This window comes from Hippichthys cyanospilos, chromosome 14 (assembly GCF_059441005.1).
Source record: "Hippichthys cyanospilos isolate Australia breed blue-spotted pipefish chromosome 14, RoL_Hcya_1.0, whole genome shotgun sequence".
Taxonomy (NCBI): domain Eukaryota; kingdom Metazoa; phylum Chordata; class Actinopteri; order Syngnathiformes; family Syngnathidae; genus Hippichthys; species Hippichthys cyanospilos.
Window position 1 is genome coordinate 3,174,357 of NC_142382.1, and position 12,343 is coordinate 3,186,699.

Consider the following 12,343-nt stretch of genomic DNA (forward strand, 5'->3'; position numbering starts at 1 on the left):
AGTTGATGAGGCAACTGAAGATTTTTTTTTTTAACGTTAGCATTCTCAAAATGTAATTTTATTGTATGCCGTGGGCTGCTAAAATGTGGACGGGTGGACCATAAATGGAACCCCAGCCGTAGTTTGGACACCATCGGTGCATCAAAAAAAATGAATAGTGAATTATTATTCATTATTATTATTAAATAAATTAAATTAATTAAATTAATTATTATTATTAAATAAAACATATCATTAAATTATTATTATTAATTATTATTAAATTATTATTAATACGACGGATTAAAAAACATTTATAAAAAAGAAAAACGTTTTGTTTATGAAAAATACAAAGGAATAAATATTGTAAATCAAACTCATTTAAGCTTGCTGCATGGAGGAAAATTTGCGTGTGTGTGTGTGTGTGTGTGTGTGTGTCACCTCTCTGTTGAGTCGTTCAAACATGTATTGCTGCGTGACCACCTCGGTCCAGTTTCTGTCCACCTCTTCGTCCAGGTGTGTGTCTTCGCACTCCTTGAGCTTCATCATTGTGCTCACCTGCAACTCATAAAACGCACGGTAAAATTCAGGATTCGGTCCACACGTTGGGGGGAAAACCAACACACACACCTGCGCGTGGAAGGCCTCGTCGGTCATCGCGGCGAGCGTCTCTCCGAATGAAGTGAGGAACTCTTCGATTTTTAACTCAATCAGCTCCGTACTGAGGGCAGATTGTTTAGCATTTGTGTTGGTGTTTTTTTTTTCTCTTAAACACTGTAAAAATTCACCAATCTTACGCATTTTCTACATAATGCAGTTATTATAAAAAACTGCGACAAAACCAGTAAACATTGTGCAAAGGGTCCTCAAGTTCCAATTAAGTACTTGTAAAAAAAAAAAAAAAAAGAAAACGTTTGAAAAACAGGGCCGTTGTACAATGATCGTGGTTAGCGTCGTTAGCAGTTAGCATTGTGTTGCTAACTCACTTGAACTTGGAGGCCTGCGTTTGAACTGTGATGGAGAAACCCAGAACGCCTGAAGTGTTTCTGCAGGCGGGATACACGTGGTAACTGCATCGTGAAAAGATAAAAAAAAAAAAAAACATCAGCTTAAGTATCGATTTAACACTGAAGTATCTTGAAATTAATGCCCTTAATTTACTTAATCATCAATTTAACACTTAAGTATCTGGGATTTAATGTAAAAAAAAAAACGTGAAAATAAGTCCCTGGCATTGAATGAGTTAAAAAGGGACTTACCCTAGTGTCTCTTTGGTGCGCAGGAAGTCAAAACAAGGCTCCTCCATAAGCATCTTTGAAAAAAAAAAAAACACGCATATATACTGTAATTTTGAAGCAATTTTTATGGGCATACAACTTTCCACAAATCATCTTAATTTCTGATTGTCTATTAATAAAATTTGACTGACTTTGTTGATATTCCCTTTTTGCGCAGCTCCATCTAGTGGATGCATAATGCAACCCCAGCCACTACTGTAGCTTCTATTCTATGCGCCTTATAATGCGGTGTGCTCTATATATGAAAATAGTTTTAAAATAGGCCATTCATTGAAGGGGCTCCTTATAACCCGGTATTTTTTTTTTTTTTATGTTTTCTGCCATGTGTCATCATTAATTTGTCAAAAATGTCATTCATTTTTTTTTCTTTTTTTTTTTATAATCTGCGCATTGCGAACCCCAATGGGAATTTGCTGGGTCAAAAACACAGAAATTATGTTATGTTATGTCCAAACCGTCCTGTTATGTTTTGCGTCAAATTGACAAACAGGAAATTAAATAATTTTGGTCTGCTGGCCTCTGATTTTTCATTTTTTGTATTTTGAATGACATGCCATTGCGTTATGCAATTTTTGTTGTTGTTGACAGGATGCTCCAAAAATGAGACGGGCCAAGAAAAAGCATTAGAGCAGAAATTTCCAACGAACAAACAATATCTAAAAGAAACACGACCATATTAGTAAAATCCAAGAAATATAAAAAGATAACTCACCACTAAGAGTTCCATCAGCGTGTGCTCCCTCAAATCTTTGGATCCAGACTATCACATTCAAACAAATTATGAATATTATTCTGAAATATTTCCTCACTAATCAAAAAAACAATATTATTATGATTACATTTGCGGAATACGACTGAAGACTGACATCACAGTAACTTAGCTAACGCCCAATCACGGCTCATCTTGCGAACGCCGCACCCGGACAACAGACGCGCCGTGATTGGTTGTTACTCCAGCCCCGAGCGACAGCGATGTCGTCTTCCGTCGACAAAATGGCCGCCCCCTCGGGAGGGATGGGTATTTGCGCGTACCTGGTAGTAGACGGTGACCTCCGAGTTAGCGTCTCCTTTGTTGAGAGATTTGACTTTACAGATGTGGTGCCGCTTTGGAAGTTCTACCACTTGGAACATCACCGGCACCTCTACTGGCAGCTTGGAGAACTGCAGCTTGCTACGGGAACGACGGATTCATCATGGGAGACCGATGCAAATGGCGGTGAGGGTGGTGTAGTATTGAAGTGGGCTTGCTCCAGGTGTGTGTGTGTGTGTGTGTGTGTGTGTGTGTGTGTGTGTGCGGCAGCTCACTCTGTCACATACTGCAGGAAGCCTCGCGACTCCTGCGGCGCAAACACAAATGAGGAGAAGCGTCAACAGCTGGCGTCAAAATGATACTGGAGGAACACAGGTGATATTTTTTCATTGGGTGTTTCTTTGAGAAAAAAAACGATATCACCCGTGTTCCGATGAGAGAAGGTGATCCCAAAAAAAAAAATGACAACGCACATCCGTAATTTTGTTTTTACCAAACTAAATGCGTACGTTGTTTTGTGAAAGACTCATTTTAACGCAATTTAGCACTAAGTTCCAAGTTCGGCTTCATGTTCCGATCAATTTGCTCTTCATTTGAAAAGATACATGTCCTGGTCCTGTCAAGGTGTTAAAAAGCATTAACTTAGATTTCCTTAACTGTAGAAACTCTGTATCACGGACTCCCTGAAGTACACTCACAGATAAGTAAAAATAACGATGGTGTTCAAACTACGGCCCGGGGGCCGTTTGGGGCCCGCCATCCAAATCTTTCCGGCCCGCAAGAATATGGCAGTTTAATGTCGAAAAAAAATCATAATTTTACACATCACCTTTGACGAAAAAGCCTTGGCGAATTTTTTTAAGCAATGCTTAATACGTTGAAGTAAAAATAAACACATTAAATAAAGAGGCCCTCATATCTTCATACGTCCCTCAGGGGAAAAACTTTGGACACCCCGACACTACAATGTAGGGCTCACTCACTTGACCGGTGAAGTTTCCCTGCACCAAGCCTTCGGCGTACAGCTCAGCCTTGAAGCGCCGGCTGAAGTCCGCCAGTTCGTCGCTGGTAAGGCCGGCCACGAGCGTCTGATATTTCTCCACGATGGACCAGCGGCCGTGCTCGAGAATACACAAGCGCACGTCCCTGAAACAGGACCATATCACATCGCAACCGCCAGAGGGCAGCAAAGGACTGCGCAACTTGAGTACTCACTTGTTCAGCTTGGCAGGCTTGATGAGAGTGTTGAAGTAGGTTTTCTTCAGCTGCTCCGAGAACATGCTGAAGACTTCTGGGGGGGCCTTGAAGTTAGCCAGGTGGTCAATGATCAGGCGGAACAGCAGCTAGGTAAAATGAGGAGAGCGAGGTATATGGAAAAATGAGGGGAAACACATATCGTACACACGTATGAGTCATAATAAGGAAGCCATTAATTGGCGACTAATCAGTATTCGATTATTTTTATACTTTAATTGTTGGGCCATAAATTTGTCAAAATCCTCAGAAATTCCAGCCTCTTGACAGTTTATATGATGATTTGTCCTCCACTGAAGCAGACTGATGATCACAGTGTTGTCAAAATAAGATATTCACAAATATTTGTATTTATTTGGAAAAAATGAAAAAAATATTACCCAATATTCTTACGTTACACACAAAACCAGTAATTGAGTGATTAAAAAAAATTTTTTTTAATTTTCTGTAGTGCAAATTTCAGAAACTGTCCTGTTTTTTGCAGCACTAATATATATATATATATATATATATATATATATATATATATATATATATATATATATATATATATATATAGTTTCAAAAAGCGTCATCTCTCACTCACTGACTCACGGGCAGTTTGTCGTCAAATCCTTTGACCTTGATCACCAGCCCGTGCTCTCCCGCCAGCAGTTTATACTCCAGCTGGGCCACCTCGGCCTCGTAGGCGGGCTCGGCCAGATTGTGGCCCAGGATGTTGACCAGCAGGTCAAAGAGCACCACGCTGAAACCCAACGCGCGCAATGAGGGGAGAGGGAAACGTCTTCGAGCGAAGGCCGGCCGGCCGGCGCACTGACTTCTTAGCAGACTGCTGGATAACAGGAGAGATGAGATGAAATCTGATGCAGGCTGCGGAAGAAGATGATAATAGTTGTCATAAAAATCCACTTTGGCCCCATGGAGGATCATGGACATTTGCCAAATGGCTACTATGCTTAGCGTCGCAGTGAGGACTAAAAACACACCTTTGAATGTCTTGAATTTGTTGTCCTTCTTGTACCACAGGCAGCCTCTGTCACTGTTGGCGATGCGTTCAGGGAACTCTGCGTCCGGATAGTCTGAAGGCTTCAGGGTGAAGCTGGAGGCTAAAAAAAGGAATGAAGTGAATTCATGTTAAAAAAAAACAAAAACAGAAACAGTGTATTCAGCTTGCAAGCCAGTTATCATAAATTGTCGATGGTTTAAAAGTAACCCAAATAGCTAACCCAGCATTGGGTTCAAAGGAAACGGGAGCTTTGCTGACATAGTATAACCGAAGCTCAACAATGTTGCAAAAACCGCAAGGAAATCAAGGCAATAAATCCTCTTAAAACGAGTCTCAAAAATTGGAATTATAATGGTTGAATATGGTCTAAAACACAGGTGTGGAACTCCAGTCCTGGAGGGCCGGTATCCTACATGTTTTCAAACCTTTTCCCTCAAAAACACCTGATTCAAATGATTGGGATCGTTTGGAAGCTCCCGCAGAGCTTGCTAATGAGCTATAATCATTTGAATCAGGTGTGTTGGGGAAAGAAAACCGGAAAACATGCAGGATGCCGGCCCTCCAGGACTGGAGTTCCACACCTATGGTCTAAAATTAGGACAATGCTTATTTTTGTACACAAAATCTCGCACGCCCAGCTGCAATCACTTAGAAATGTCAAAATCGTTGCGTTTTGAAATTTTATGTTTCAATCATCTGCTTGGAAATTTCAGCTCCCTAGTGTTTTTTTTCCCATTGATTCTTTTATGATATCATAAAAATATCAATGAAATTTCCATAATTTGTAACATAATGGTAATCTTGTAAGTATAAGCGCGGCTATAAATCAAACTAACTTCATTAGCAACATCTCCTAAGCGGAATAATTCGATTTTCATCGTTGATTTTGTTCTTCGGCAAAGATATCAATTTTTTAGCGTCACCAATTTTTGCTTTTAGTATCGGTAAAACAAAGCAGGATCCTGCCTAACCGCAACGACTTTTTTTTTTCCTAAACGAACGTTGCATATTTAAACTAGGCTTGTTTCATAGGGGAAAAAAAAAAAAACAGTTTTGATGTAAAAAAAAAAAAAAAAAACAGTTGAAAGACAGAAACATAATTAGGCTGGAATTATATCAGAGATAACGGAGAGGGGATGAATGCTAATATAGTCCCCGTGTGATTAGCGTGGCGGGCCCCGCCTGAATTGGAGCTTAGCAACATAAAGGATAACTTCACCAATTAAAGCCGCGGAAATGACACCTCTATTAGAACCCTGATTATTAACCAGGGAATTTTATAATGACTGATGGAACGTTATTGTTCAACCAGTTACTCGCTACCGGAAAAAAAAAATCCTCCGGAAAAACTACCCTCAGTTGAATGTTTAGCATTTGTCGTCCAAAATGGATTCCTTTCAGCCCAAGTTGAACATTGCGCTATTAGAAGATGAGAACGCGGCGGCCATAAAGGGATGATTGAGGTGGTCAGAGCCGACGCGCAGGCTACACCGCGGCGACAAAATGTTGGTAATGACCGGCCGCGGTGTGCCTGGAGATTAGCCTGCTATTACCAGGCGGGATGGAGGAATTGATTGATCGTGTTGGAGCAGTTGCGGTCCGACATCTGCAGAATGTTCAAAAAGGCTCAGAGTGCGAGGAAACCGATTCAACGCAAACGTTCCTCAGCCTGTCTAAAATTGACCGTAGTTCCCCGAATATAGGACGCACCCGCGTATAGGACGCACCTTTAAATTTAGGGTCAAATTCGGGTATTTTCTGTGTTACCGTGTATAGCGCGCACCTTTAATTTGCGGGTCCAATTCGGGTATTTTCTGTGTTGCCGAGTATAGTGCGCACCTTTAAATTTAGGGTAAAATTCGGGTATTTTCTGTGTTACCGTGTATAGCGCGCACCTTTAATTTTAGGGTCACATTCGGGTATTTTCTGTGTTACCATGTATAGCGTGCACGTTTAATTTTAGGGTGAAATTCGGGTATTTTCTGTGTTACCGTGTATAGCGCGCACCTTTAATTTTAGGGTAAAATTCAGTTATTTTCTGTGTTACCGTGTATAGCACGCACCTTTAATTTTAGGGTCAAATTCGGGTATTTTCTGTGTTACGTGTATAGTGCGCACCGTTAATTTTAGGGTGAAATTCGGGTATTTTCTGTGTTACCGTGTATAGCGCGCACGTTTAATTTTAGGGTGAAATTCGGGTATTTTCTGTGTTACCGTGTATAGCGCGCACCTTTAATTTTAGGGTCACATTCGGGTATTTTCTGTGTTACCATGTATAGCGTGCACGTTTAATTTTAGGGTGAAATTCGGGTATTTTCTGTGTTACCGTGTATAGCGCGCACCTTTAATTTTAGGGTCAAATTCGGGTATTTTCTGTGTTACGTGTATAGTGCGCACCGTTAATTTTAGGGTCAAATTCGGGTATTTTCTGTGTTACCGTGTATAGCGCGCACGTTTAATTTTAGGGTGAAATTCGGGTATTTTCTGTGTTACCGTGTATAGCGCGCACCTTTAATTTTAGGGTCACATTCGGGTATTTTCTGTGTTACCATGTATAGCGTGCACGTTTAATTTTAGGGTGAAATTCGGGTATTTTCTGTGTTACCGTGTATCGCGTGCACCTTTAATTTTAGGGTCAAATTCGGGTATTTTCTGTGTTACCGTGTATAGTGCGCACCGTTAATTTTAGGGTCAAAATCGGGTATTTTCTGTGTTACCGTGTATTGCGCGCACGTTTAATTTTAGGGTGAAATTCGGGTATTTTCTGTGTTACAGTGTATAGCGCTCACCTTTAGTTTTAGGGTAATATTCGGGTATTTTCTGTGTTACCGTGTATAGCGCGCACCTTTAATTTTAGGGTCAAATTCGGGTATTTTCTGTGTTACCATGTATAGCGCGCACCTTTAATTTTAGGGTGAAATTCGGGTATTTTCTGTGTTACCGTGTATCATGCTCACCTTAAATTTTAGGGTCAAATTCAGGTATTTTCTGTGTTACCGTGTATAGCATGCACCTTTAATTTTAGGGTGAAATTCGGGTATTTTCTGTGGTAACGTATATAGCGCGCACCTTGAATTTTAGGGTCAAGTTCTGGTATTTTCTGTGTTACAGTGTATCGCGCTCACTTTTAGTTTTAGGGTAAGATTCGGGTATTTTCTGTGTTACCGTGTATAGCACGCACCTTTTAGGGTAAAATTATGGTATTTTCTGTGTTACCGTGTAAAGCACGCACCTTTAATTTTAGGGGCAAATTCTGGTATTTTCTATGTTACCGTGGGCAAAAAGTTTTCTCTTTTCTGGGGGGGGGGCTGGCAAAATATAGTTGAGAAACACTGCCCTAATGTATTTCAGTATCCATTTAATGTTTGGACCGCTAAAAAAAATGTCAGCCACCCACCGATGAACCTGTTCTGCGGCGGGAGGAAAAGGTCCTTGCTCGGCTCCAAATTTCCCATCCAGCGTTCCATCCACTCCGGTTGGATGTCTGTGAGCGCAGAGGGCAAAAATCTCAGGCACTTTGAATTTTGTGTCAAGATGAAATAAAAACATCATCTACTAGCATGGCAGGAGGCTAGTTTGGTACATTTTTCAAAAAGGAAGAAGACGCCGTGTGCGTTCGCAATCGCGATATAATGTCATTGAAGTGGCAGAGATAAATGGTTTGAGTGCTTTAAGCTGGGATGAATGTTGCTGCGGGGAAAGAGGGAAAAAAAACAATGAATTCATGTGTGTTTAGCGAACACACGCCAGTATTTTTCAATACTCATTTTCAGCGGTAAGTGAAATTTTCCCGTTAATTTTTTTTTTTTTCGGTTAATTCTTTTAAAATTACATTTTTCCAATTACCGTTGACTGAAAATGATGTTTTTTTTTGGTTCAATTAATTGTTTTAAAATCACATTTTTCCAATTACCGTCCATTGAAAATGATGTTTTTTTTCTTTTAATTAATTCTTTTAAAATTACATTTGTCCAATCACAGTGGACTGAAAATGATTTTTTTTGTTCAATTAATTCTTTTAAAATCACATTTTTCCAACTACCATCGACAGAAAATGTTTTTTTTCCCAATTAATTCTTTTAAAATCACATTTTTCCAATTACCGTCAACTGAAAATGACGTTTTTTTTGTTCAATTAATTCTTTTAAAATCAAAATTTTCCAATTACCGTTGACTGAAAATTATGTTTTTTTTGTTCATTCATTCTTTTAAAATCACATTTTTCCAATTACCGTCCACTGAAAATAATGTTTTTTTTTTATTCATTAATTCTTTTAAAATCACATTTTTCCAATTACCGTCGACTGAAAATGATGTTTTTTTTTGTTAATTAATTCTTTTAAAATCACATTTTTCCAATTACCGTCCACTGAAAATAATGTTTTTTTTTTCAATTAATTCTTTTAAAAATCACATTTTTCCAATTACCGTCGACAGAAACTGACCAGTAACGACCAATCACAACTTACCTGTTTTCTGGGTTGAATCATGTGACGTTCGCAAGCTAAGCCGTGATTGGATGATGAGAAGTCGTCAACAAGTGAAAAAATGTGATTTTAAAACTTCATGTTGTACATAAATCATGCTATCAAATAATCAACAAAATCTTTTACTGCTGTAATGTCCCTTTGACACAATAACCACAACTAAAATAAAAAAACCCACATTTTTGTTAACAAAATCACCCATAAAAATAAAGTCGCTTCTTTTGAAAATATTCATCCATTTTCTCTAAATATGCTAGCGCTAAACATGCGGGCGCGTTCAGTTAAATTAAAAGATATATCCAAATAAAAAAAACTTTCTGTACAAATATCTGACGTTACGACCCACAGCTTATATACGGGTGCGACTTATAACCCGGAAAATCGGGTGATGAAAAAAACCCAAGTCAAAACAAAATCAAATCTGTCCAACTACGTAAAAAGAGAAAAAAGATACACACACACACACACACACACACACACACGCAGATAAAGACACAAGAACACACTTACTTACCCTCCACACTGTATTGTGTTCCAAACCACTTCTCCCTGAGGGGACAGCGGCCCTCGTGTTCCGGCGACAAAAGCATCAGGTTGGCTTTCTCGGGGGTGAGCGGGGACAACGCCGCACCAATCACCTGCGCGCACACACACAGGGAACACATTTCCTTCCGTCGGTGTCCAAATGTGTTTCTTTATGCAGGAGCGAGCTCATAGAAAAAAAAAAAGGGGGGGGGGGGCTTCCATCTCTCTCTTTCACAAAGCAATCTGTGTCACACAAACAGACAAAAGAAATGACAGAATAGAGCAGGGGTGGGAAATAATTAAATAATTAACCCGTTAGCTTAAAAAAAGAACCGAACAGTACTATAATCAGGTGCGCTCTATTTGTAGATGGTGAATTGAATTTCGAAAAAATTGGAGTTCTTTGTGAGCTGGTTGCTTTATGTAACTTATTGTTCGACCCAACTTGTCATGTGCTCGTTACCTGTCAAGTTAATGGTCTATTTTTGTGAATACATCTCTACTTTTTTTTTTTTTAACCCAAAAAATGCTTTGCACTGGTTAAGGGGGTACTTGGCTGAACAGATATTTTACAAACCTGAAAAAACGGTTGAGAACCACTAATATAGAGCGACTTATAGTCTGAAAAATATGGTCATATTATTTCATAGGCATCTCACATCATCACCCTTAAAGTTTTAATTGTAGAGGTGCACCAAAAAAACAATGTAAATTTCAGACTATAAGACGATAGTTTTTTCTCATGCTTTGAACCCTGTGGCACTTTTTACTAGCCACCAGGGGGCAATCTCATGGTGAACAAAAGAAGAATTTGGAGTTTTCACTGCTATTGTCACCACCAGGGCGGCCTCTCCACTAATCAACACAATCTGGCACGTTATTATTGTGTTGGTGCACTATTCTACCAATTCGAGCATTATGTTGATGCTGCTCAAATTTCTAAACATGCAAACGTTACTATAAGCAGTTTGAAAAAAAAACGGTAAATGCAAAGCTGACCACCTCATGATTGAAGTCAAACATCAGTTGGTCTCCCGTCAAAAAGTCCTCTTTGGAGAAGAGCTGCATGTTCTCACAAATGTCCTCCACGTGCTCTAAAGGGTCACTCTGAAAAATGAGAACAGATTAGGCTGGGGAACATCATTTTTGTTGAGTTAGATCCGACAATTGCTCTCGAGTCCTACAGAATCCAAAATTGATCTCAGTTTTTCCTTCACATCAATTTTTGAGCTTCTTGAAGAGGAAAAACACGCAAATTTTCTTCTCTTTCAAAAAAATGGCATTAAAATTAAACGTTGCATAAAGTGGAAAATTCCAACTGTTTTTAGCCATCTCTTAGGTGGCCATTTTTTGGCCGTCACAGTAACTCAGGTGACAACCAATCACAAGTCAGCTTGTTTTCTCACATAGCTAGTCTTAGAAGAAAGGTGAACCGTGATTGGTTGTTATCTGGGTGCCGAGCAACTGTGATTTTCAGTTGGTGCGGGAGAACAAAACAAACTGCAATTTTGGAATAAGCGAACCGATTGTTGTAATCAGCATGAACCGCTCACATTTTTTTTTTTTTTGTTCAAAATCGTTCCCCATTGTTATTTGGTTTACAGAATAATGAAAAAAAAAAACGAACGAAGCAGGCTCCTACCTCTTCCTGATAGCGAAACTCGTTGGCCTCGATTTTCTGAATCTCTTCGTATATCCTGAGTGCGTGATAAAAAAAGACATTTACGCAAACCACTCTGCCTCTACTTCAAAACTACAAAAACCACGCGGCGTCGAACGCATCGGGAGGAAGTTAGCGTATTTAGCTTCGCTTCTGCAAATGCTGAATTAAACGAATTGTTTGGGGTTTTCTGGAGTTTTTCTGAACGTAAAGTACAATGGGAAAAATGTGTGTGTTGGTGCCTTTTCTGAGGTCCGAGTATCTGCAGCATCTTGAGGTACTGGAATACCAGGTGAGTCACCTGCAAAAAACAAAACAAAACAAAAAAACCCCCAACATTATTTAGTGAATGGATGCTAAAGAGCGTCCTCGAGGCCGTTGCAACACTTCAAGAGCCGCGATTTTCCATTAAGACGGTCCAACGAAAACGGTCCCCTTTGCCGCACGCCTGGTTAGGCAGTGTTGCCGTGGCAACTGATAGCACTCCATTCTTCCCCGAAATAACCTTGTTGTATCCGTCGATGAGGCAAATATCGGAGCCGAGTTGGTTATCTCGCGTCCGCCGGACCAAAATAGAAGATGACGGGAGGGGGCGGGCGGGGAGGCGGGGGGGGCTCACCTGGTAGAAGTTCTGGAAACCTTCGTCAGTGAGCGTGATGGAGATGGAGAAGATGGAGTAGGTGGTGTTCTGATCAAAGCCGCTTTCGCTGTTGCCTCCGAAGAGAGCCAGAGCCCAACACCTGCCAACGTACACATCGGGCATCATTAAACGCTAATTCCCACCTACTTGGGGGGGGGGAAACGGGATAAACGTCAAGGTACTTCAGAGGGTAGATGAGATTTGAACAGGGGTTCAGAAAATCTAATCCAGAATTGGAGGACATTTTACGTCCCACTCATATCATTTTATATAATCCACATACAAAACACCAAATCATGCAGTTTGAGTAAATTTAATGTCTTGAGACCAAATTTAAAAAATAAAAAACTCTTTCAGTGCCACAGACGGGAATTCTCGTCTTTTAAAATCTTAATAACAATAATAAATAATATAATTATCATCTATTTTTTTATGGAAAGTAGCTGACACCCTTGATTAATGCT

At 39.8% G+C, this 12,343-nt stretch overlaps 1 protein-coding gene across 1 annotated transcript in view; it reads right to left on the reverse strand.

Annotated features, from left to right (window-relative positions):
* Positions 1 to 12,343, reverse strand: part of LOC148412541 (nardilysin-like) — a 29,397-nt gene that overhangs the window by 1,027 nt on the left and 16,027 nt on the right. Inside the window, exons 12-29 of the mRNA XM_088433537.1 lie at positions 11,859 to 11,979; positions 11,482 to 11,540; positions 11,222 to 11,276; positions 10,582 to 10,686; positions 9,569 to 9,692; positions 7,965 to 8,051; positions 4,548 to 4,667; positions 4,380 to 4,431; positions 4,156 to 4,306; positions 3,523 to 3,650; positions 3,291 to 3,453; positions 2,583 to 2,614; positions 2,310 to 2,448; positions 1,990 to 2,037; positions 1,239 to 1,291; positions 966 to 1,049; positions 610 to 700; positions 421 to 537 (exon numbers count right to left, since the gene is read on the reverse strand). Of these exons, the coding sequence (XP_088289663.1) occupies positions 421 to 537; positions 610 to 700; positions 966 to 1,049; positions 1,239 to 1,291; positions 1,990 to 2,037; positions 2,310 to 2,448; positions 2,583 to 2,614; positions 3,291 to 3,453; positions 3,523 to 3,650; positions 4,156 to 4,306; positions 4,380 to 4,431; positions 4,548 to 4,667; positions 7,965 to 8,051; positions 9,569 to 9,692; positions 10,582 to 10,686; positions 11,222 to 11,276; positions 11,482 to 11,540; positions 11,859 to 11,979 (1,729 nt within the window). The remainder of the gene's footprint in view (positions 1 to 420; positions 538 to 609; positions 701 to 965; positions 1,050 to 1,238; positions 1,292 to 1,989; positions 2,038 to 2,309; positions 2,449 to 2,582; positions 2,615 to 3,290; positions 3,454 to 3,522; positions 3,651 to 4,155; positions 4,307 to 4,379; positions 4,432 to 4,547; positions 4,668 to 7,964; positions 8,052 to 9,568; positions 9,693 to 10,581; positions 10,687 to 11,221; positions 11,277 to 11,481; positions 11,541 to 11,858; positions 11,980 to 12,343) is intronic.